Source organism: Silene latifolia, chromosome X, assembly GCF_048544455.1.
Source record: "Silene latifolia isolate original U9 population chromosome X, ASM4854445v1, whole genome shotgun sequence".
NCBI classification, from domain to species: domain Eukaryota; kingdom Viridiplantae; phylum Streptophyta; class Magnoliopsida; order Caryophyllales; family Caryophyllaceae; genus Silene; species Silene latifolia.
In genome coordinates this window covers 158,911,913-158,938,872 of record NC_133537.1, presented here as the reverse complement: position 1 = coordinate 158,938,872, position 26,960 = coordinate 158,911,913, and the positions used below count along the sequence as shown (strand labels likewise).

The 26,960-nt window shown below is 41.2% G+C and overlaps 1 protein-coding gene across 1 annotated transcript in view; it reads left to right on the top strand.

Moving 5' to 3' along the window:
- LOC141618677 (uncharacterized) overlaps positions 1–21,674 on the top strand; it is a 45,905-nt gene extending 24,231 nt beyond the window's left edge. The window contains exons 2-7 of the mRNA XM_074435760.1: positions 17,156–17,481; positions 17,581–18,308; positions 18,427–20,356; positions 20,648–20,863; positions 20,978–21,298; positions 21,390–21,674. Of these exons, the coding sequence (XP_074291861.1) occupies positions 17,156–17,481; positions 17,581–18,308; positions 18,427–20,356; positions 20,648–20,863; positions 20,978–21,298; positions 21,390–21,674 (3,806 nt within the window). The remainder of the gene's footprint in view (positions 1–17,155; positions 17,482–17,580; positions 18,309–18,426; positions 20,357–20,647; positions 20,864–20,977; positions 21,299–21,389) is intronic.
- The last annotated feature ends 5,286 nt before the right edge of the window (positions 21,675–26,960 follow it).

Below are 26,960 nucleotides of genomic sequence, written 5' to 3'. Positions count from 1 at the left end.
GCATGCAAGACGGAAATTAAACATCCATTTACCGTATTAGGTTTAGGGTGCATAACATGATCCATTTGTCTTAGTAAGGCATTTTGCAAATATGGTTTTGGATAATCAAATAGTCATCTGATCCGTCCTATATCCGGGTTAACCGGAGTCGGGATCGTCCTAGACTAATGCTGGAAGGGAACATGCCCTGTACCAGACGGCTATATGAGGCACGAGCCAGCTGCCGGCGGTGTAAGGGGCCTCCCTCTGGTTCTGAAAATGAGAAATGGAGAGCCTGTTTAGGCGCGGGTTAGCCCACGGTTTATGTGCCGTGTTCTGACCTTTTAGAAAACGTTATAAAACGTGTGGAAAATGGGTGTTTGAACCCGGTTTGATTTGAAGGGGTCGTTTAGACCGCATTTATTGATTTGAAGAGCTAGACTCGAATAATCATCATTATTTGATAATATTCGGTGTCGGGTTCGATTTGTCAAACTTGACATGAATAGTTTTGAAAAAGATTATGGACTAATTGTTTTAAGTCCATTTTAATGTTATTAGTCGGTACTCATCATCGTACCCGGGTTAAAATCCGGCATGGTATGTGGAACCAAGGATGACTTTGTGTTGGTGACTAATATGTTTGTTTGAAAATGTAAAGAAATGAAATAAAAGGTTTTAAAATACCTTTTAAATGTCATTAACCAAATATTATCACCGAAACACGGATTTAACCGTCATGGTATGAAGAACCAATGGTGAAAAATGCTTTATGGTTAAAACATGTGAAATAAAACAACAAAGGTTCGAAAATACTTGAAATGGTGAAAACCGATTACAAGTATGAAAAATGGATTAAGGGAAATGACGAGAACAAACACGGTTGATTTCTGGTCTTAATACCCCATTTAGGCGCGAGCTAGTTGGCGACCTAAGGGGCTTCTGCCTCAGACCAAAAATCAGTTTTGGCTCGTTTATTCCATGTTTTGGTTCATTCTATGCATGTTTTAGCATGTTAGAGTCATGAAACAAATGAAAAAATAATAAAAGAGGATTTTTACACCCTCATACTTACATGTTTGGTTATGGCGAGTGACCGACGTAATTGTAACAACTCGTTTGATCGGAAAAAACTCGGTTTAAAACCGTTTTGGTAAGTAAAAGAGTGTTTTAAAAGTTTAGTGATGGTGTAGTGGTTGAAGTGGTCGGTCAAGTGATTTAATGAACGATGACGGTACCAAACAATGTGTAAGGCTCGTGTTTACGATCGGTAGGTCGTAAATACGCGTCGGGTTGGGACTTAAGAAGTCGAGTCGAGAAATTTAAGGGAGAAAAGAGGGGGCGGACACTCGCGTAACTCTCAAATGGGTGGCATTTGAGGGGTATTTATAGAAGAATGAGTGGTTGTGTGAGTTTTGAGCGACGTGGCCACCTGGGCTGCTCAAAGAGGCGCGAGCCACGTCGCGGGTCTTCGAGGTGTGTTGTCGCTTTCACAACAAACGCAATCATGATTTGTTCTATCCTAGGTTTTGTAGTCACATGTTTGGTATTTGACCATTCATGAATCCGGGAAAACTTAAGGTAGAAGGTTTGAAATGTTTGTTTTTGGTGGTTTACTCGGTTTGACTCGTTGTTGGAGTCGGGATTTGAATTTTTGAGTCGGTTTTTGGTCCGGTGCCGGTTTTGACTCTAGTTAGTGTCATTGCGACCCCGTCGCCGTGCATTAAACACTCCAGGTATTTTTGAAATGTTTTGAAATGTTTTATTTTCGAAATCGTTTTAAGTTTTTCGACGTAATGTTGTACACAAACTGTCGATCAAACGGCGTGATTCCAAAGCATGTTGTAGTCCGATAATCATCGGGTGTTGGTCGGAGTCTCAGCAGATACTGGGTATCTACAGTAACATCTCCCAATTACCTTGGCCGGGTAAGAAGGGGGTGTTACAAAGTGGTATCAGAACGACGATTTTGGAACCTAAACCAATGAACCAAAATGAATCTAAGAGTGTCTAATAAAATGAACCCGACATGAATACAATAGGAGGTCGGTTTTGGGTGAGAAGGATCCCTCATTTCAAAACTAGATCCTATTGTTTCGGTTGGTCACTATGTGGGTGGTTATGAGTTGGGAAACGTAAATTGAAATGTTGCATGAATTTTGCTTGTGTTATAGTTTTGTTGCACATGTTGTATTATATAGAAGTCGTGTGGTAAAAGATAACATATTATAGTTGAAATAATGGAATTGAAATGTTTACTTGAGTGAGATATATGCGATACAAGTAGAGGAATGTTTCACATGAAATGCATTTATTTGTATAAGCATTGCATTTTTGAATTGGATGAGTTTGAAGCCGTAAATTGCATAGTGGATAGGATTCTTGCATGATATAATTGTTCATAAGATATGTGATAACATGTTTTAGTTGGATGAAAGTAATGATACGTATATCATGTTTTGAGAATGGTTGTTACGTTTGGTATGTGAGGGGCACTAGCCCCGTTATTTCGCATTTTTCATACCGTATATGTGTTTGAATTTCGCTAATGCCATAGTAGGATGTGATTAGTAGTAATTGTTAGTAAAATAACCGCTAGTATAAGCATAGTAATTCTTAGTCGGAAATTGCAAACCAAAGAGAGGCACCTAGCCGAATGCGAGCTAGTACTCGACGAGTACCAGTCACTCGACCAAGTGAACCCTACAACTCGACCGAGTGGACCAATTTCCAGAAACTTTCAAGTTTTTGGAAGTGAGTCACTCGACCGAGTGGAGTGGGCACTCGACCGAGTGGACTGGCACTCGACTGAGTGGACTCAGCACTCGACCGAGTGCCATTTTCAGGGTTGTGAAATTCGCAAGATTTGTATTATTACCTTGTTTCATGCATTTCTTCATCATTTCTCATGGCAAAAATACCAAAATCTCTTTAAATATTTTTCTAAAAGTCCATTGTGGATGATTGTGTAGATACCTCATTTCTACACCTCCCGCCAAACACCCGGTGATGATTGCGCCGCATGTTTGGTACGCGGAACGATTTATGACAGTTCGCAAGTTTATCATCAAGTGATAGCTCAAATACTTGTGTCTACCCCTTGGTCATCGTCTATGCGCCATTATGGTCGTTTTGACTGTAATTAGAGTTCATTTGGAGTCCGGGTCAAAAACCGCTTCATTTCTAATAAACCGTTTAAAATGCCGAGTCGGAATGTTCTAGAATATTCCAGATATTTATTCCATAATTTAATTTATATCCTTTTGGTAAAATATATCCCGAAAATCTTATTTTAGGGAATAAGGAAGTCGAGATCTACCGCAATTCCATAAAAGAAACGCAGAAATCTTTCTTGCGCAGGAGGAAACCTCTGGGGAAAGGACGCAGCAGCTGCTGCGCCTCTTCCAAGAGTCGCAGCAGCTGCTGCGCCTCTTCCTCAGCTCTTTTCTGCATATTTTCAAATTTTTTTCGAGATTTGTTTCCAAAGTTTGAGTCATTCCATAATTCCTCCGTGTGATTAGTATAAATAGGGAACTTCGTTCCTCATATTTCTCACGCGAGTGTCCGCCCTTCTCTACTCCCTTTGCATTCTAAGACCGTGCTCTATGCTTATTGACGTCTACGTGCTTGATCAATCGATCACATAAGCTCGGATCCTTCTGAGTACCAGTCACGTTGCATGATCGACTAATTTGACCAACTAAATCTTAATCAATCAATTTAATCTAAATCCTCTTACGAGGGCACTTTCATCGTACATTCGAGTCGAGCAATCACTATACGTTAACTTAGTTAATCTCGTTTCGTCAAACATGTAAGTCTGAGGGTGTAAATCCCATCTTTTATTGTTGTATTTTATTTTTGTACTAATTAATGTAAGATTTACGTCAAGAGTATACTTAAAACCGATTTCTAAAACCCTTTTGTTAAATTATTTTTACGAATTAACAGTTGGCAGACGTCGAGAAGAAACGCAGCAACTGCTGCGCCTCTTCGAAGAGTCGCAGCATCTGTTGCGTCTCTTCCAGAGGCTGCCGCAATTCCTCCTTTTCTTCTTCTTCCTCGCCTCTCTGTTAATTCGTCCCTTGTTTCTTTGTTTTCTTATTTTCTTCTCTTTTATTCGTATGTAATAATTTTAATACATATTCTTAATAATTATCGCTTTATTTTACGGCTTAAATCCCTTATAATTGATATTTGTGGGTTTTCGTCATCAAATCAAACCCGGATTTTTAGAAACTCGAATCGTTCATATGAAATCTCTGGAATTCGAATTTTGTATATGTTTTCATATGTTTATCACGCCTTTCGCATTGTTTCCGTCTTCATAATTTAACCTAATTCACCTAATTAATTTGTAACTAGTTTATAATTAGTTTTAATTAGTTTATAATTCGTTTTAATTCGTTTGTATCGCTTTCATGACAATTTCATATGTTAATAATATGCTAAATCACTTTCATCCGAGTCAAATATTCATAATCAACCATTAAATTCACCAACGAGCATTAACGAATAGTAGTTCTGACTTCACAGCCAGAACTCACCTCAGTAACAGACGCAGCATTGCTGCGCCTGTTCCGGGTTGAGTTCTGTCTCTGAACTTCCGTTCTTGCTTTGACCTAATTCATTAGTTTACGTATTAATTGACTATTAACCGTAATATCACCATTAATTTGTCCATGTTTCTAACCTAGTTTATTTTCTCTTGTTTTTCTCAAATTATCCATCTTAAATATATTTTTGACGTAAATCAATTAAGCCGTTGTAATTATTGTAATTTTAATTATTGCATTTATTTATTTATTTATTTTATTGTATGATTTATTTATTTGTTTTCACATATAATTAATTCTAAACCCTAATTCGACATAATTTAATGCTAAATTACATGTTCACCGACTTAGTATTAATTCACATGCTAGGATTAATCTGTGGATGTTGCATTGCATGCATATAATCGACATCATATTGAGTACAAACGATTCCCCTAATCATTAGTAGAGGTCGCTATCGAGGCGGGCGGGATTAGGTGTTCATTAAAAGGACTTCCTAATACGTACCCTCACCCCTTACTCCAGATCTCTGTGAACATCCGTGTTCATTGGCATCCACGAGAGTTATTCTAGACATAGAATACTAAGGGTAACGAGTTCTTAGTGTCTATGTCACTACTTTGTGCCTTGACATGACGCGAAGTATTCGAACGGTTTCCCATTTTCCACAATAAATTGGTGGCGACTCCACAAATGCAAACACTTGTTTCCCAAGCGCCCCCGTGGGCCCCCCGTGTCCACAGTTTGGCGACTCTGCTGGGGAATAATACACTTACGTGTTGCCAAGGATGAAACTTGAACAAGGTTAGGGAATAGTTTATATGAGACAGTTGTCGGTTTTCATTACTCGACCTTCCTAGGTCATTTTATTCGGCCTTCCTAGGCCCAATCCAACCCATTCGATCAATCGTCCCATCTGGACGGTCCAAATTTTTATCTGGGTCTAAGGATGGATAGCGATTGACGTCAACCATACCGTGATGCTTACTCATGTTTGTATCAAGGGCTTTCACTACTCGAGGAAATGGACTAGGAGCCGACCTTACTCATGTTTGGCACAGACCACTCCACAGACCAGGGTTTGATTGCTCGGTATGGCAACCCACCCTTTTAAGGCAAAACCCTTCTATATGCACTCAGCATACCGTTATAATGCCTATATAAATGCTTGTATCATATACGATCACCATTTTTTAAACAAAACCATGATGAAATCTTATAAAATCAAAAAACCTTTTTAAAATGTAAACACTTTCAAAAATGGCCTAAATTAGCGCAAAATAAGTTGAAACTCTGTCCAAATATCCAGTCAAAATTCGGGCCTCAAAACCCATTTCAAAACCTCACTTCGAGTCAGCACTCCTAAAACTACACTACAGTTGTCTAGGACAAATATATCAAACCTTTGTCACTTTCAAACCTCGCTTAACACAAGTGGCACACTCCTACTTCACAAGTCGAGTCTTTTCTTTGAGTAAGTGTGCTAGAATGGTCGATCATGTTTTTGATTCGTCGTCAATCTCTTATCCAGTTTCCAAGATGCCTGAAACTAGTACCACAAGTGCTACTGGTCAACCCCCAAATGGTAATGCTCAAATCCTAGCTGCGCTCGCTCGTCTCCATACAAGCCAAGACCAAGCCTATGATCGCCTCAACGTTATTGAAGGCCGAATTGTTGCTGTAGAAACTAGACTCCCTCCTGCAGAAGACAATATTCCTAGCGAAGTTGTGCATGATAACCTTCCACCCTTTGTTGGACAACAAGAAACCAACCCTCCAATAGGTCCTACTGAAACTGAAAAGCGACTCCAATATTTGGAGGAGCAACTAATGTACCTCAAGGGAGATGACATCTACAGGGAGAATAATCGCAAGTATGAGGCCGTGAATGCTCAATTGCCAACCAACTTCAATATGACTGACATCCCGAAATTCAAAGGGCATGATAACCCTTTGAACCACATTCGTTCCTTCAAAGACTACATGTCTATCAAAGGCATCAAACCTGAGATGTTCTTAAGGATCTTTCCTTCATCTCTCGACACCATTCCTAAGCAATGGTTCTACTCTTTGGAGCACGGGAAGATTGCCACTTGGGATGACGCCGCAATTAAATTCACTAAATAATACGCGGATAATGCTGAAATCCAAGTCAACATGCGCAATCTAGAGGTTCTTACCCAAAATGAAAAAGAAGGCTTCACCGACTTCCTAAGTAGGTGGAGGAAGACTAGCACACAATTATTTGAACGTCCAGATGAAGCTACCCTTGTGGAGAAATTTGTGGATAACTTGAGACCCATTTATGCAAACCACTTGACGTACCAAAACATTAAGACCTTCAAAGATCTAACTGTGCTAGGGACGAGAATTGAAGATGACATCCGTAAAGGGCTCTTGTCCAAAATGGGTAGGTCGTGGATATCAAGGCTCAACGAGTCATTCTTATGACTCTACTAGCAAGACTGATGAGGTTAACCTTCTCGAATCATCAAAGAAGAATAACCCACAAAGGAAGTTCACGAACATTGGCGATACATACTCCAATGCTCTGAAAAGGTTGATGAAACAGGGTAAGCTCCAACCCATGGAACCTACACCTCACCCAGAAAAGAAGTGCAAGTTCTAGGACGAAAGTGCATACTACGAATATCATAGAGGTAAGGGACACGATACATAGAAATGCTTCAAGCTAAAACATGTCCTTCAGGACATGATCGAAGATGGTCGTTTACCTATACCTCCTGGAGGTAAGACTAACAATACTCAGAATCCTCTCGGAGTTCTGATGATAACAGATGAGGAAACCACCTTGGATTGCTCACATCTTATCTCCCCGAACAAGGAGGTAATCAACGGAATATGGATGGATAGCGATGAAGATGTCTACCTCCAGGATCTTCCCTTAATAAAAAATGCCTAAAGTCTCACGGATGAGATCATTACCATACTACTTACCGAAACCAACCCAAATCAACAGGAAGGATGGATAAAGTCTATCAAATGGACAAACAGTAAAGAAAGACTCTTCAAAGTCACCACTGGAGAAGGAGAGATGTTCAAAGGAGAACCTGAAGATAACGAATTCGAGTCAGAGTCGGAGTCGGAGTCGGAATCAGAGTCTGAGTCTATAGAAGTCCCTAGAGAGTCTCCTCCTATCGTCACTCTCAATCCCCTTGTTTCTCCTAGCATAGCATCGAGTAGTAACAGTAGCTCGGGAAATGCCCCATCAGCTGTCCCTTTACCGCCACTGACTACTGAACATATGGCTTCTTTGTTTAAACTCTTTTCTAAATTTATTATGAATAAATTAGATTCTGCTTACTCTTTGTGTTATTCTGAATGCAATTCTATTTACGATGATAATGAGGATGATCCTGACCTAGACTCAATCGAATTACCTCTCTACATATCTAAAGAAATATTACAAGAGGGGGAAGGGGCACCAGTTATAGAGAACACCGAACCCATCAACGTAGGAACCGAACTAGAACCCCAAGAACTTAGGATAGGGACAACCTTAAACCTAACTGAAAGGGCCAATTTCATAGACCTTCTACATGAGTTCAAGGACGTTTTCGCTTGGTCCTACAAAGACATGCCAGGGATCGACATGGATATTGTAGAATACAGAATTCCAATCAAACCAGGTTTCAAACCTGTAAAGCAGAAGCTTCGTCGAGTGAGGGCCGAATGGGCTCTTAAAATCAAAGAAGAAGTCGATAAACAATTCAAAGCCGGGTTCATCAAAGTTTCCGAGTATTCAGACTGGGTGGCTAACATAGTACCCGTACCCAAAAAGGATGGGCGAATCCGAGTTTGTGTTGATTTCAGAGACTTAAACAAAGCAAGTCCCAAGGACGATTTCTCTCTACCACACATCAACATATTGGTAGACAATACAGCAGACCACGCGTTGTTATCCTTCATGGACGGATATGCAGGGTATAATCAGATCAAAATGGCCATAAAAGATATGCATAAGACCGCCTACGTCACTAAATGGGGCACTTATTGCTATACTGTTATGCCATTCAGGCTAATCAATGCTGGAGCTACATATCAACGAACTGCGACCACATTGCTACATGACATGATGCATAAAGAAGTAGAAGTGTACGTTGATGATATGATTGTCAAGTCCAAGGATAGGAAGGGGAACATTGACAACCTTCGTAAATTCTTCCTAAGATTACGAAAGTACAACATGAGGCTCAATCCCCAGAAATGTGCATTCGGGGTAACATCAGGCAAACTTCTGGGATATGTCGTCAGTCAAAGAGGAATAGAACTTATTCCATCCAAGATTAAAGCTTTAATCGAAATTCCACAACCTCAAACAGAGAAGGAGGTTAGAGGATTTCTAGGCAAGGTGCAATATATAAGCCAATTCATATCAAAGCTTACTATGATCTGCGAACCCATTTTCAAAAAGCTCAAGAAAACAGATCATACCATATGGGATGACGATTGCCAAAAAGCATTTTACAGAATTAAGGAGATATTAGCCAAGCCACCAGAGCTCATGCCTCCCCAGCGAGATCAACCTCTTGGTTTATATCACATAGTGACCGAAATAGCCATGGGGGCTATGCTCGTACAAACTGTGGGGAAAGAAGAAAGAGCTATCTACTACCTTAGTAAGAAGTTCTTGGAGTATGAGTGCAAGTACACACCTCTCGAAAAGACATGCCTCGCTCTTGTGTGGGCAACAAAGAAGCTACGCCACTAAATGCTTAGCTACTTTGTGAAGGTGTATTCCAAAATGGATCCTATCAAATACCTCTTCGAAAAACCCGTTCTCAACGGACGTTTGGCAAGATGGACCTTAATGCTCTCAGAGTTCGATCTCAAGTATGTACCTCTGAAGGTTATAAAGGGACGCGCCGTTGCCGAGTTCTTCACAGATAATCCCATCAACAACACCCAAGCAGTAGACACGTGGTCATTTCCAGACGAGGACATACTACAAACTAGCATATACTCTTGGGACTTTTACTTTGATGGAGCATCAAGAATCTTCGAGTTCACGGAGACTCATTCTTGATCATCAACCAAATTATAGGATCTTCGAATATTCGAAGTGAAAGTCTAGCACCCTACCAAGCTAGGATAGATCAAGTTGCCCAATTCTTCGATCAGGTCACTTATCTACACCTACCTCGCGAAGAGAATCAATTTGCAGACGCTCTTGCAAAACTTGCATCTTTGATTAATATGCAAGATGGCATGGTAGAAATGCCTTTATGCATTGAACGACGGTCAGAACCAGCCTATGTGCACCAAATTACAGATGAGGAAGAAAATCCAGGGGAACCTTGGTTTCAAGCCATTCTAAATTTCAAGCTTAATGGTACATATCCACCAGATATGGATAAGAGGGGACAACATGCCATACGCCTACTAGCCTCTCAATACCTCCTCATGCAAGGCGAATTGTACAAAAGAACACCTCTTGGCATAGTCTTGCGCTGCCTTGATCATTCACAGGCACAAAAAGTGATGGAAGAAGTTCATGATGGAGAATGTGGCCCTCACATGAGTGGACCAATGATGGCAAAGAAAATCACGCGTCTGGGATATTACTGGACCACGATGGAGTCCAATTGTATCAAATACCTTAGACATTGCCATAACTGCCAAATCTTCGGGAATGTGCAACATGTTCCTCCTTCACTACTTTATGCCATGACATCTCCTTGGCCATTTTCTGCTTAGGGAATTGACATCATCGGGAAAATCACTCCAGCCGGAACAGGAGGTCACTGTTTCATTTTGGTAGCTATCGACTATTTTACTAAATAGGTCGAAGCGGCATCTTACACTAGTCTCACAGCTAAAAACTTGGCAAAGTTCATACAAAGCAATATCATCATTCGATATGGTTGCCCACATGAGATCATCAGGGATAATGGATCACATTTCCAGCCTAAGACTGAACAATTGCTAGCCAAATACAAGATCAAACACCACCATTCCTCACCATACAGACCTCAAACTAATGGCGCGGTGGAGGCAGCTAACAAGAATGTCGTCACTATCCTCAATAAAATGATCGACAATTATCGCGATTGGCCCAGCAAAATACCATTCTCTTTGTGGGGTTATCGCACATTAGTTAGGACGCCCACTGGGGCTATTCCTTTCCACTTGACATACGGCATGGAAGCTATACAACCAGTTGAACTAGAAATCCCGTCCTTATGCATTCTGCTCGAAAGTCAAATTCCAGAAGCTGATTGGAAAAGGGACAGATATGAAGAACTCATCCTCTTGGATGAACGAAGATTGCGCACATTGCATAATGTGCAAACGTATCAGGCACGTATCAAACGAGTGTTCAATAAACGGGTTAAGCCCAGAAACATCAAAGAAGGAGACTTAGTCCTCAAATCAGTCAGAGCTCTACTACCTATCGATACACATGGATAATTTAAACCCAACTAGGCTGGGCCATTCTTAGTCAAGTCCATACTCTCGGGGGGTGCGGTTAGGATTACAGACTTAGATGGGAATGAATTTGCTAACCCAACCAACCTCGATCAACTGAAACGATATTATGCCTAGTGTAGGACAAGAAACGCGCCTCGCGTGACACCTACGTGCCGCTCCTGCGGCACGAAATAAAAATGGCCCTCGGCCCGCTGAAATAAAGCTTATGTCAATTTGCTCTTGCATTTCGACATTTCGTCATCCTCATATCATCAAATAAATTGAGTTGTATTTTAGGAGTAAGTAAAGCTCATGCTTATTTTCTAGTTCACTACAACCTCTTGCTTAGAACAATTATTCTTTTACATTTACTCGAACTACGCGCAAGGGTTTGATTTCATTTTTTTTAATGAATACGTAGGCAATCCTTTACAGAATACAACCCATTATTTTAAATGTAAATAGAAGAACATTTGCATTTGCATTTGAAATTCGACATGAATAATAAAGGAAAATCACAATAGTTTCTTTAACTAATAAATCTTTTATTCATTTGGTCCATAAATAATAATAATATGCCACATAATATAAAGTACTGAAAAATAAATGCTAGGCTAGAATTCTAAAAACCCCGCCGTTTATTACAAATAATAATAATAATAATAATAAATAGTACTACGACTAAGGCTACTCTTCCATCTTTACTTTGCCTTTGTCATTTCTATCATACTTCTTGTCTCGACGACGAGCCGGGCGCTCTTGTGCTATCTCTGACCTAATCACCAAAGGTCTCTCTCGCGGTCTAGCCTTGCCATTTCGATCCACCACCATCTCTGCGGCAATAGCGGTCTTCGATTTCTTCGACGGATGAACGACTCGGAATTCGGCCTCTTCATCCTCTTCAGTCAAGTATTTATGATTCTCCTTTGCTACTTCGCGAATCTTGTAGTCAACAGGCTCGTGCTTCCTCAATTTCTCACGCTCTTCAGAAGTAGCAGCCTTCCTACAATGCAAGTATGAATCAGATACCCATAAGGAGCCAACAGGAGAAAGTATAAACCACATGTTCCTCTGAGCCTACTTGAGGGACCACTCTCGACGAATCTCTGTAGTATGTGCCATTGCAGTCTGAGGAATAGTGTCAAGCTGAGGGATCTTCTGCTTAAGGCCCACTTGCCTCATCAATCTCTCTGGGAAAATGAAAATCATGAATTCCAAGCTAGGGATGCGAACTGACCGAGTCGGATCTGAAGATGAAACTCCGGTGACTGACCTAAGATGCCACCATGGCACAATCCATCGGATCAAGGGACCTTCTTCATTTTTCAACTTGTTCTCCCAATAGTTGCAAAACCGAGTGAAGTCCACCATGTAAAGCCTGGTTCTCATCGCAATTGACCGAGCATGGTATCCCGACACATTAACTGGGGGCTCGATCAACTGCAGACGCTCCATAAGCCAAACCTTCAAAGAAGACGGGAATTAATGCCCATATGGCCAACGCAAAAAAAAAAAAAAAAAGAAAAAAAAGAAAAAAAAAACCGGTCGGCACATGTATACAAGAAGAAAGCGGGTTCTTACCTGCAAAATAATAGGACTTCCCAGATAAGGAAGCTCGCGGTTGGCTTTTCTGTTGTCCAACCCCAGAATGATCTCTCTTAAACAAAGGCATACTGGGCTCTTGCACAGCTCCATTCGCTCCACTAAGCTCAAGAAACGAGGATCCCCTCTCATCTCCTTGTCAACATGCCCTTGAAGGACATAACAGTGAAGTAGGCAAAACCCGAACGCCCTGCGTCTCGCAACATAAGAAATAGAAGGGTCTTCCCTGCTTATGAATCGGTCAATGAAGTCAAGCATACAGACTCCTTTTGAGGTCACAAGACGGTCAACCTCAGCCTTAGTCAGTCCCAACAAGTCTCTAAATTTACCCTTATACCCTTGAGAGGTAAAAGGTATAGCGGGTGCATTTTCTGGATCCCATCCTCCAATAGCAGCAATTTCCTCCGGGAAAGGTCAAATATCGCCTCCAGGAAAGGCAAATACGTGGAAATTAGGATCCCAATATTCAAGACGAGCATCCAAGAAAGGTTTCATGATTTTCACCAATTTGAGACTCAAGATCGATCCCAAATTAAAAGCACCCATGTCATGTTTCTCAACATTTGTGAACTCGTTCGTCCACTCCTTGAGACGGTTTTCAAAGGCATCCATAATTTTGAAATTTTTTTGAAGATAGGAGAGTTTTTATGAGATAGACGGAAGAAAGATGGAGGAATTATGAGAATAAAAGCTTCCCCGACGTCTTTATTTATACTGAAAGCTGTTTCCTAATTTCCGTCAGGTCTGACCAGTTGGGAAAGTGGCGCAGCATCTGCTGCACCTCTTCGAAGAGTCGCAGCTCTTGCTGCGCCTCTTTCCCAGGCTGATTTCCGTGATTTTCAGCTTTGGATCTTTCCTAATTTGTTTTGGCTATAATTTCCTATTCCTATAGGTTATTATTTTGGTAATTCCGTCAAATTACCAAATTTTATGTTTCCTAATTTTCCGGGCATGTTTTCGAGACAACATCGACATTCTCGCCAAACGAGCACACTTACCCATTTCATTTATTTTATTTTTTAGGGGAATCATTTCACTCCTCATTTCACATTTTATTTCAAACTTATACATTTCTTTTTACGTTTTTTTAGGGGGTAACCCTCCTACCGTCCGATCATTTTTACCCATTTTGTTTGGGAACTTTTTGTCATCTTCGTTCATTTCTGGGCAATTTTTTCGCATTTTTTTGTTTTTTCTTTATCATTTTCCGCTAATTTAAGTCACGTGTATATTATGTGTTATGCATGTAAATTATGTGCAAATTTCGGCAGCATGACGGCATAAACCGTCATCTACCAAACCTGTTTTCTAAACTAACCTGCTGGAACAACATACAACCCAGCAACAAAGGCACTCAGGCCGTCATATTTACAACCAAAAATGCAATATGTACATCAAACTGGGGGCTCTCGCCCAAAACAGGTCCGAAAGAACAAAACGAGGTGCGAAATGTACAAGTATATACAAGAAAATCAACAAACAAAAGGAAAAGCGGCTACTCCAGGTCGCCACTCAACTCGGCTACGGTCGCCTCGAAGGCAGCGGCGTCCCTGACCTCCAACTCCCTCAACAGGCGAGCTGTCTCCTCCTGGGACTGTGCCAGCTCACGCTCCAGGTCTCGCTCCCTATGCAAGTGATAAAGAAATGCCTCATTTCATTCAACCATTTCAAACAAACGCGAAAAATTGCAACAAAATTCAAAGTAAAGAGAATGAGGGGTTCATACCTCTCGTCCTCGGCCACTTGCAAGTGCCTTGATGGCCGTGGCCCGCAGCCGGTTGGCCATCCTCCACAACGCCACATACTGAGACGGCGCCACCTGCATTTCAATAAACAAAAGGTTTTCAATAATAGACGAATGCATTCGTTTGCAATGAAAATAGCAAAAGACAGCCGAAGTTGGGGGCTTACCCTCCTCACTAAGTGCTGCCACTCCTCCAGGCCAGCATCTGTCACCTCCTCACCGAAGTCACGGATCTCGAAAATCATCGTCATCCCCGCCGCGTCAGTGTACTCAAGGGTCTCTGGGTACGCTGGGGGCTCGACGCCTGCCACCTCAATCTCTTGTAAAGTTCAAATGAATTCTTTATTCGACGATCATTTGTCAGTTTGTCAAATCAATTTAAAAAAGGAAGGTAAAATACTTACCACGATCGGCCAGTACGCCAGCCTCTGGCGAACAAACAGAGAGTACTCCTTACCAGGAAGGAGAAGAGCGTCACCACCAACGTCCGCCAAGTCAGCCTCTCTCTCAGCGTCCGAAGGCTCCCTAAACATCGTTTGGGGAAGATCGACGAGAACCGTGAAAGTATCATGAGAGCAGTGACGAGTCAAACGCGCGCCCAGGTACCACACTGGTCCCATGGACGTCCTCAACAGCAACCGACTCGAGTTCCTGGGTCGAACGACCTCAGCCACGAAGGCCGGAGCGTCGGGGTAGTCAACCCAAGGTCTGGGCACCCCCTAAAACAAGTAAACGAAAGGTCATTCCTATGATCGACTCTAAACGAGAAAGGGGCGTCATTCCTATGATTGCTCCTAAATGAAGATAACAATGAAGAAAAGTAATTGGGGATACTTACGCCGCTCAACTTCAGGGCGTTCACGCCCCGTCGACAAACATCGTAAGAAGAGCGCTGGCTCTTCCTACGACACACTACCCAGTCCCTCACGACCGGGTACGCCCTTGGCTCAGGCCCCGCCCTCTTGGGCGTGAAGCCTGGAAAATAGGAGTACACCCACGCATGCAAAACAAGATAATCGATAATGATCTTTCACAATTCGATAGCAATGAAGAAGTAATGATCTTTCATGATACGCAATAAAGGTTCATACCTCCAACAACGATCCGGGGACCGACGGAGCGGAGAAGTCCCCTTCTCCATCGATTCGGACGAACCATGGCCCTCATGTAGCGAGTGAGGACTGCAAAGCCAGGAGTGACCCAGTCCCACCAACCCAGGTCACTCAAGTCAGAAAGGAACGGAAGAAGCTTCGTCGACAGCCTCTCCCCCTTGTCTCTGAGGTAAAACAAAGAGAAGAACCAACAGAGCCACTGACGAGCCCTCTGCTCCGCAGTACAAGGAGGAGGAGCCATCTTCTTCCCATCCATCATCACCGTCGCCAGGGTCCTACCCGCAAAGTAGTCCCTGACGTAAGTACTCGGCACCAACCCGGGAACGGTGGCAGCACCCGATGATAGGTTCCAGCCAATCAGCCTCCTCGCCTCGGCCGAGTCCACTCTCATGGCCGTCAACGGCCACACCAGAGCCCCCTCTCCGCACAACAGACCAGAAATCATGCCGTAGTCCTCCAGAGTGACCCCGACCTCCTCGAAAGGCATGTGAAAGGTCGAGGTCGTATCCCAGTACCGATCGAGGAAAGCTCGAATCAGGCAAAGGTTAGATCGAATCTTCCTCTCCTTGATCGCCCTCCATGCCCCCAGCAAAGCTCCGAAGGCTCCCAGCTCGATGATAGCCTTCTCCTCCTCCGTTAGTCTCTCGTAGGCCTCCATCATCATCGTATAACCAGAAAAGGACCTCGTGTTCCCGGCCTCCTGTATCCATTCGATGCAAAGCTATCTTTAGCACAAAGCAAAATAGAAATGAAACGACAAGTAAATAAGGAATGGTGACAAGGAGATGGCAGGTTTAAAATTTACCAAACTCCTCGCCGTCCTGTAAGACAGGTGGCTATATGCTGCCCAAAGGAGATGTCGACCATCCCATTTCTCAGCCCACTCAGGTGCCCCCGCTTGCTGGCGACCACCTCGTCCGACATTGGCCCGCCTCGGGACCTCCTCGACAACCTCCTCGAAAACCTCCTCGACCACCTCCTTAAGAACAAGAGAAGGGTCGAAGTCGAATTCTACATCCATGGGAGCCCTCCCTGACGTAGAAGCAACGTCACCTACAAAATTAAAGTAAATTGGGTCGCGTCAAATGACGACAAGCCTCGGTGAGGTTTGTTTCGAGCCTTTTTGTCCCCAAAACGGCCTTTTCTCGCCATCTTTGGCCATTTATCTTGAAACCGGATCACTCATATGATAAATTGGGTCATGTGAAGTCTAAGTTCAAGCTTGGTCATGGGTTTGAGTCGAAAATTCGGCAGCATTTCGCTATAATGGCGATTATGCCCTAAGAAAAGTGTCCTGAAAAAGTCGTCGCAAATCAAAAATCCGACATGGTAGGAAGTTTAACCGATACACAAGGGTTCCAAAAACCATATTTCATCAAAAATGGGCAATCCCAAGGCCATTTTCGAAGCGATTTTCGAAACAGCTGAGGAACCGTCTCAATTTCACTCAAATGCTCAATACTTGACGAAAATTCAAAAACAATACATGGTTATGTTCCTAACATTACCAATTATCCATTTCTAATGTCAATTTTACAAGGCAAATTCATTTGGGGGAAAAGCACCAAATTTTCGAAATAATTGGGTTGAAAACCCTAATTTCTTGAGAGAGAGAGGGCGATTGAAATCTTCGTTTATCGCAATAGCTAAACGGAAGAAATCAAGAACAAATCTAAATAAATCTAGTAATAATAATCCAAATATTAATCAACATAATCAAAAACAAACAGATATAGCTAGTACTAGTAATTCAAATAATAATCGATCATCAAACTCCCCTAAATTACCAGGACGACCATCTCTTAGGGTTTCGCCACTGCGATTTGAGACGGAGCTTGAACCAATTATTGAAGATGAGGAGTATGTTTCTGAAGCGGAAATAAAAGAGAATCCACCAGAGGAACGTCCAATCCTTCAACTTCTCCCTGCTGATGTTGAAGGTGAGATTTCTTTCTGGTCGACCGCTGTTTTTTGCTACATTCTTGGAGCCAATCCACCTAGTACAATGATTTCTGGCTTTATCAAGAGTGTGTGGCCTAATAATGGGGTCGATAAGGTTTCCTTCCTACCGAATGGGATCTTTATGGTGAGATTCAAAACTAAGGCACAATAGTAGACTATTCTTAATACTGATCACCTCTTATTTGACAATAAGCCGGTGATTATTAAGGAATGGAATCCTGATGTAGCCCTTATTAAACATGATGTTCAGAGGGTTCCAATTTGGATGAAGATGTATGGGCTTGAGGTGAAATTCTGGGGGAAGGAAAGCCTGAGGAAATTGAGTGGTGAGGTTGGGAGTTTCATCAAATGTGATGAGTCTACTGCAAACCGCAATTTCTTTGGGTTTGCTCGTGTACTTGTTGAAGTGCAGATTGGGCAATCCTATCCTAAGGAATTGAAGTTTAAAGATGAGTTGGGTCAAATGCATAGGGTGAGGGTGGAGTATGACTGGTTGCCCCTCCAGTGCACAAAATTTAAGGGATTGGGACATTTGCAGGAGGATTGCAGGAAAGGGGAGCCTTGGGTCACTAAAAAGGTATGGAGGCCAAAACCTCGTGTACAGAAACCCCAAGCACCTAAGCATACTGCAAAACCAGCCCCCCAAGCATCTCCTACTCAGGATGCTCCTGTTACCACTCCAGTATGCACACCTCAGCCTGCCCCTGCCAGGGTAGAATCTCCTGAGGAGGGTGTACAGAAGGTGGGAGCAGGTCTTTCTTTTCCAAGAAGAATTCTGTCAAGGATGATGAGACAAAAGTTCCCTGATAGTAGGCAGTACACACCTAGAGGTATAACATTCCTGGATGCTTTGAATCTGTCAATCTCTAAGAGTGTTAGTGCTGGCAAACGTGGTTTAATGAACTTGCAGATTGAGAATGGGTAGCATAGGGTTTTGGAACATTAGGGGTATGAATAGTATTAGTAAGCAGAATGAAATAAAGTGGTTCCTAAATCAGCATAATGTTGGCATTTTTGGTTTACTTGAAACTAAAATTAGGAGTAGTAATTGGGCTAAGGTTAAAAATAACATTTGTCAGTCTTGGTCTATTTGCACTAATAGTAGTCAGCATAAGGGTGGTAGGATTTGGTTAGTGTGGCAACCTACTCAATATGTGGTTGATGTGAGATGCATTACTGATCAGATTATTCATTCCTTGGTCACTGATAAAGCTAGGGGCACCACATTTTGGTTCACTCTTGTTTATGGGTTTAACAAGAATAAGGAAAGAGAAAGCTTATGGTCTAAGCTACACCAAATAAGTGCTGGGATTAATGCTGCCTGGATGGTGTGTGGTGACTTCAACAGTTTGATGAATACTAATGAGAGAATAGGAGGGGCCCCTGTTTCATGGCATGATGTTCTGCCCATGAGACATATGTTGAGTCTGTGTAACCTGGTTGAGGTTAAGTCTATAGGGGCTTTTTTCACGTGGAATAATAAGCATGAATCTTGCTCTAAGATTTATAGTAAGATTGATAGAGTTTTTGTGAATGGGGATTGGCTGACTTCTTTTCCTGAGTGTTTTGCTAACTTCCTGCCAGAGGGGCTGTTTGACCACTGTCCTTGTGTGGTGCAATTCAGGAAGGATGAACCTAGAAGGAAACCTCCTTTTAAATACTTCAATATGTGGTCTCTGTCTGATGAATTTGAGGCTACAGTTAGGCAGGTTTGGGGAAATGTGGTGTCTGGGTCACCAATGTTTAGAGTGGTGAAAAAGTTAAAAGAACTAAAGAAAGGGTTCAGGGATCTGAATAATAGTAATTTCAGTGACATTGAAAATATTACCAGAGTCACTGAGATTTCTCTTAAGGAGTTCCAGAAATTATTGGTTCAGGATCCTTTAAATGTTGAATGGTGTGAAGCTGCTGCAGCCTGTGCTAAGGAACTCATCACTTTGAAGAAAGCTAGATTACAGTATCTCCTTCAAAAGTCTAAAGAAAAGTGGATGGATGATGGGGATGAAAATACTGCTTACTATCATGCCAGTATTAAACACATGAGGCTGAGAAACAAAGTTTATCAAGTTAAGGACAAAGATGGGATTCTTTGCACTCAACCTGATGCAATCCAGGATGCTTTTGAAGCTTATTATAGGGAGCTTTTGGGGGGCTCTAAATCTGTTGCTAAAGTTAACAGTGGGATTGTTAGGAGGGGGAGTTGTATCACTGATGAGCATAGAGCTCTCCTTACTGCACCAGTCACTGATGAGGAAGTCAAGACTGCTATGTTCTCTATCCCTGGTACCAAAGTCCCTGGACCAGATGGATATAGCAGTCAATTTTTCAAGGATGCTTGGACTATTGTTGGAGAAGAAGTCACTGTTGCTGTAAAAAATGCTTACCAGTCTGAGACAATTTTGAAGGAATGTAATAACACAATACTTACTCTGATTCCCAAAATTGATGTCCCTGAGAGTGTTCTTCAATTCAGACCAATAGCCTGTTGTAACACAATTTATAAGTGTGTTGCTAAGGTTATGTGTAATAGGCTCAGCTCCATCTTGCCTGACATTATTAGTCACTCTCAAAGTGCTTTTATAAAGGGAAGAGATATAGTTGGGAATATTTTAATAACACAGGACCTGATTAAGATGTACAAGAGAAAGGCCTGCTCTCCTAAAATTATGATGAAAGTGGATTTACAAAAAGCATATGATAGTGTTGAATGGTCTTTCTTGAAGGAGATGCTTGAAGCTTTGAAGTTTCCTCCTCAGTTTGTGAAGTTGATAATGCAGTGTGTGTCTACCACATCCTACTCCATTTCTCTCAATGGTAATTTGTTTGGATACTTTCAAGGCAAGAGGGGGTTAAGGCAGGGGGCCCCCCTATCTCCTCTGCTTTTCACTATATGCCTTGAGTATCTGAGTAGGTTAATTGAGTGGGTTCAGATCAGACCTGAGTTCAGATTCCATCCTTTCTGCAAGAGGGTCAATCTCAGTCACCTGTGTTTTGCAGACGATTTGATCATGTTTTATTGAGGGGACAAGCAATTTGTGTTGCTGTTGCTGAGAGCTTTCAAAACTTTCTCCTTAGCCTCTGGTTTTCAAATGAGTCCAAGTAAGTCTAATATGTATAGTAATGGTGTTGAGGAGAGTACCATGGTTATGTTGGAAAGATTATCTAGAATGAGAAGGGGCAAAGTTTCATTCAAGTACTTAGGAGTGAACATTACTCCTAAGAGGCTTGGGGTGGATGACTTTTAATGCCTCATTGAGAAGATTAGTGCGAGGATTCATGGACTAGGTGCCAGGAAACTTTCATATGCGGGGAGAGTTGTCCTCATCAAATCAGTCCTTAGCACACTGCGTAACTATTGGGCACGTATTTTCATACTTCCAAAGACCATTATTAGTAAGATTGAAGCCCTGTGCAAGAAATTTTTATGGTATGGTAATGAATGTAAGGGGAGTCCAGCTTTGGTTTCTTGGGAGCAGGTGTGTCAATCTACCAAAAAAGGAGGGCTTGGACTGAAGCATCTTCATTGGTGGAATGTGGCTGCTGTTGCTAAGTATGTATGGTGGCTTGCCCTCAAAACTGATCATTTGTAGGTACGCTGGATACATGCTATTTATATCAAGAATCAGAATTGGCTTGATTACAAACTTGGTACTGGGGTGAGTTGGGCTTGGAAAAAGATTTGTTGGGTTAAGGATATTATGAAGCCATTCTTTCTGAATCAGGGCATAACTTCTTATGAGATCAAGGAGGGTTATCAGTGGCTTATTGATGCAGGGACTGTCAAGAGCTGGCACCCCTGGATTAGTAACTCTCTCATTATCCCAAGACATAAATTCAATATATGGTTGATTTCTCACAAAAGATTGCTCACTATGGATAGGCTTGTGAAGATGGGGATTATTCAGACTAATGTCTGTTACATGTGTGGTAATGATGCTGAAACCATTGATCATCTTTTTTTTTCAATGTAGCTTCAGCTCTAGATGTCTGGCCTTAATGCAGAACTGGTTGAAGATAAAGGTGCCTCAGCAAGATTTTATCATGTGGTGGGTTAAGTATAGAACACGGTCCCTGGTGGTAAAGCAGGTGATAGCTATGGCAGTGGCTAGCTTGTGTTATCAAATTTGGATAAGCAGAAACAAATGCAGGATAGAAGGACTAGTACCACAACCCCGGGTGCTAGTGCTCAAATTCAAGAGTGACCTGATTATGCGAATACGTGGGAAAACTATCAAGTCGACAATAGGAAGAGTACATGATTGGCTAGAAATGATATGTTTGGAATGACTGTATTACTATTAGTGCAAAATAGTGACTGAACAAAGTTGTATGGGTGATTTAATTTTTAATACAGTACTTACAATTTTCCCAAAAAAAAAACCCTAATTTATTTCAATCAAAATCAAGCAAATAGAAATATTAAAGCAAGAATGAGACACATACCTCGATTAGTCTTGATTAATGGAGTGATTTGATCAAATTTTGCCGGATTTTGGTTGGAATTTGAGAGAGGTTTAATAGAATTTGTGTTTTGTTATTATGAATAAAACACGACTTCTGTCGAGTTTTTACCCAGACAGGGATGAGCTTGGGAAAGGACGCAGCGCCTGCTGTGCCTCTTCCAAGAGTCGCAGCTCTTGCTACGCCTCTTCCCCAGCTTCCCTCCAGCTCAATTTTCAAAAGTTCGTTACAAGTTTGTTATTTGTGGGCCCATCTTTGGAGCGCCTCTTCTTCAACACCATATATCATATATTTGGTCTATTGGGCATTTATTTTTTATCCGGACCAGTATTTTATCTTTGAGCGGACTGCAAGCCGTCGTAGTATTTATCCTCAAGTAGACGGTGAGGCGTCATAGTATTTTATCTCCTAGCAAGGATCTCTCATCAGGACTTCGCTTGCAGCAACGAGCGGATTTCCGACGATGTTTCGACATGCCTCCATCAATACCCTATTATTTTCCCAGCGAGAGTTCATAACAGCCGAATGTAATTCTCGATGGATAAAGTTCGCTTGAGACTGACGCAAGCAGATTCTCCCAGCAGTTTCTACCTACGTCATGCTGTCCTCAATATTATTCGTTCCAAGAAAGAAGTCTCAGTTATGATTTCTTCTTCTGGCTGGCGAGCTTCCTTACGTAGTCTAATGGACTTTAAACGACCCTCCCCGATAGTCGACAGACTCTAAAATGTTCCCGACGACAGGTCCTTGGCTCAGACCCCTTGAGCCACCTCGCGTCGCCATAGTCGTCAGGTTGTAATCTTCGATTGACCTGATGGATATACTTTGACGTTCGCCTTGTCCAAGCCTCAGTCAAAGTGGGGGCTCTGTAGATACCTCATCTCTGCACCTCCCGCCAAACACCCGGTGATGATTGGGCCGCATGTTTGGTACGCGGAATGGTTTATGACAGTTCGTAAGTTTATCATCAAGTGATAGCTCAAATACTTGTGTCTACCCCTTGGTCGTCATCTACGCACCATTACGGTAGTTTTGACAGTAATTAGAGTTCATTTGGAGTCCGGGTAAAAAACCGCTTCATTTCTAATAAACCGTTTAAAGTGCCTAGTCGGAATGTTCTAGAATATTCCTGATATTTATTCCTTAATTTAATTTTTATATCCTTTTGGTAGAATATATCCCGAAAATCTTATTTTAGGGAATAAGGAAGTCGAGATCTACCGCAATTCCATAAAAGAAACGCGGAAATCTTTCTTCCGCTGGAGGAAACCTCTGGGGAAAGGACGCAGCACCTGCTGCGCCTCTTCCCCAGCTCTTTTCTGCATATTTTCAGATTTTTTTCGAGATTTGTTTCCAAAGTTTGAGTCATTCCATAATTCCTCCGTGTGATTAGTATAAATAAGGACCTTCGTTCGTCATATTTCTCACGCGAGTGTCCGCCCTTCTCTTCTCCCTTTGCATTCTAAGACCGTGCTCTAAGCTTATTGAGGTCTACGTGCTTGATCAATCGACCACGTAAGCTCGGATCCTTCTGAGTACCAGTCACGTTGCATGACCGACCAATTTGACCAACTACACCGTAATCAATCAATTTAATCTAAATCCTCTTACGAGGGCACTTTCATCATACATTCGAGTCGAGCAATCACTATACGTTAAATTAGTTAATCTCGTTTCGTCAAACATGTAAGTCTGAGGGTGTAAATCCCATCTTTTATTGTTGAATTTTATTTTTGTACTAATTAATGTAAGATTTACGTTAAGAGTATACTTAAAACCGATTTCTAAAACCCTTTTGTTAAATTATTTTTACAAATTAACAGTTGGCAGACGTCGAGAAGAAACGCAGCAACTGCTGCGCCTCTTCCAGAGGCTGCCGCAGTTCCTGCTTTTCTTCTTCTTCCTCGCCTCTCTGTTAATTCGTCCCTTGTTTCTTTGTTTTCTTATTTTATTCTCTTTTATTGGTATGTAATAATTTTAATACATATTCTTAATAATTATCGCTTTATTTTACGGTTTAAATCCCTTATAATCGATATTTGCGGGTTTCATCATCAAATCAAACCCGGATTTTTAGAGACTCGATTCGTTCATATCAAATCTCTGGAATTCGACTTTTGTATATGTTTTTATCTGTTTATCACGCCTTTTGCATTGTTTCCGTCTTCATAATTTAACCTAATTCGCCTAATTAATTTGTAATTAATTTGTAACTAGTTTATAATTAGTTTTAATTAGTTTATAATCCGTTTTAATTCGTTTTTATCGCTTTCATGACAATGTCATATGTTAATAATACTCTAAATCACTTTCAGCCGAGTCAAATATCCATAATCAACCATTAAATACACCAATGAGCATTAATGAATAGCAGTTCTGACTTCATAGCCAGAACTCACCTCAGGAACAGACGCAGTGACCACTGCGCCTCTTCCAAGAGATGCAGCATTGCTGCGCCTGTTCCGGGTCGAGTTCTGTCTCTGGACTTCCGTTCTTGCTTTGAACTACTTCATTAGTTTATGTATTAATTGACTATTGACCGTAATATCACCATTAATCTGTCCATGTTTCTAACCTAATTTATTTTCTCTTGTTTTTCTCAAATTATCCGTCTTAAATATATTTTTGACGTAAATCAATTAAGCCATTGTAATTATTGTAATTTTAATTATTGCATTTATTTATTTATTGTATTGTATGATTTATTTATTTGTTTTCACATATAATTAATTCTAAACCCTAATTCGACATAATTGAATGCTAAATTACATGTTCACCGACTCAGTATTAATTCACATGCTAGGATTAACCTGTGGATGTTGCATTGCATGCATATAATCGACAACATATTGTGTACAAACGATTTGCCTAATCATTAGTAGAGGCCGCTATCGAGGCGGGCGGGATTAGGTGTTCATTAAAAGGACTTCCTAATACGTACCCTCACCCCTTACTCCAGATCTCTGTGAACATCCGTGTTCATTGGCATCCACAAGAGTCATTTTAGACATAGAATGCTAAGGGTAACGAGTTCTTAGTGTCTATGTCACTACTTTGTGTCTTGACATGACGCGAAGTAATCGAACGGTTTCCAATTTTCCACAATAAATTGGTGGCGACTCCACAAATGCAAACGCTTGTTTCCCAAGCGCCCCCGTGGCCCCCATGTGTTCACAGATTGTTGCTTGGACTTAAGTTTTCTATTCCATTTTATCGTCTTAATTCTTGCTAATTAAACAATGTAAATAGTTTTCCCATCACTCTTAATTTGTTCCAATTTGATTTTGTTCAAATCCACGCGATTCCTCCAAATTTCGCCAATTACGTGCATGCCTTGTTTGATTCATTATATTAATCACCTTTTATACCATTTATGATGTCACGTGCAAAATTTTCACATTGAATTTTGCCCAAATTGTTTCTTATGAACTCGAAAATATGTGTTTTCTTGAGTAAACAATTTGACTTGGTGTTCATTGCATGATTAATCGTTTGATAAGGACTATAGATGGGTTGTTATCGCTAACTCTTATCATACATTTAAAATTTTATTTTTGAAAATTTTGTCACGAAATTTTGAAATTTGGATGTTCATGTTTGAGTTTCGATTTATTCCAATGCTTAAAACTTATTTTAGTTGACTAATGAGGCCTAAAAATCTTGTCATGCTTAAGTTTTGACTTTCTTTTGTCAATATCGACATGTATTATTTCGAATCGGAATTTAACCTTAAAATGCTATCCAAAATCTTTTGAAATTTCATCTTATAACGAATGATTTTGATCTTTGCACTCAAAACATGATCTAATTGTTCTTGATATTTAATACTTGTTGATGTTGCATTGTGTTGTATTAAGCTAGCCATTTTGCCTTACAAATCGCCTCAAGTTTGACATGTGTGTTAGTTATATCCAAAGTGACCAAATTTTGATTTTCATTCCTTATTCTTTGTCTAATTATGTCGTAAAATTTCAAGTGTTGTTTGTTGATGTTGGGCATAACCTTAAAATTTGAAAATTTAGTTTTAAAGTTTTCTTGAATTTACTGAGTAATAAGACTTCAATTTTGTTAATAATGCTATGCATTGCCTTAATTTGGGAATCTTATTCTAAATTTTGCTAATTTTTTTTTATAAACCATAGGGTATATGATTAAATTTTAAATCTTCATTTTTAAAACATGGTTTCTTTGTCTCGTAGTGTTGCAATGTTCGTTAATAGTGTGATATTTACTTATATATAATTATGTCAATGCCTTGTTTACCTTCGGGGTTGTATGGTCTTGATAAGTAAAGCCGTGTAGACATATATGGTTGTGTTGGAAAGGATGTGTAATGGGAGTTATTCGATGAGTTTACGAGGAAAAAAGGGGTACTAATAATGTGGAATGAGGGAATAGAGTTGTGACACCCCCACATACCAAGGTGCCTTACCAGGACCACCCTAGCATGAGAGACCGTCACCATCTCGGTTGCCCGAGGTTAGTATATCAAAGTTACCAATCCAAAACACAATTATTAAAGTATAATTAATTAAAGTTTACATGATCCAAATCCAATACAAAAGTACTACTACGAAAGTTCAACAACTAAGACTGAATGCTATATCTCTTGACAACGGAAGCTAGACTCGAGTGATGACTCCCCACGACGGCCCCATTGCTAGTGAACATCATCACCTGTTAGAATCTGCTCACCATCCCCGAATGGATCACCACTGATTATACAAAACAACGACGGGGTCAGTTACAGCATAATCGGAATAAGACAAGTACAAAAAGGCAACCAGCTGATCATCATCCACCACCAAACTCCCAATCTCACATAGTAACCGACTACACACCGAAGTGTGTAGCCCTGCCAGATTACCCATCGCAACAGGTAATCCTCGCCGCCAGTGCGGGACGGCAGCCAATACCCACCTAAGCCCCGCTCATCAACGAGCGATAACCCTGTTCATTAATGTGCACATCCCCTCCTGTGGCGGGTTTCACAGAGGGTGAAACTAGGGCGTGAAGCCACTCCCGCAAGTGACTCCACTCAACAACCATAACCACAACCACACCAACTCCAACACTCCAACACTGATCAGCAGATAATCAATCGTACACAAT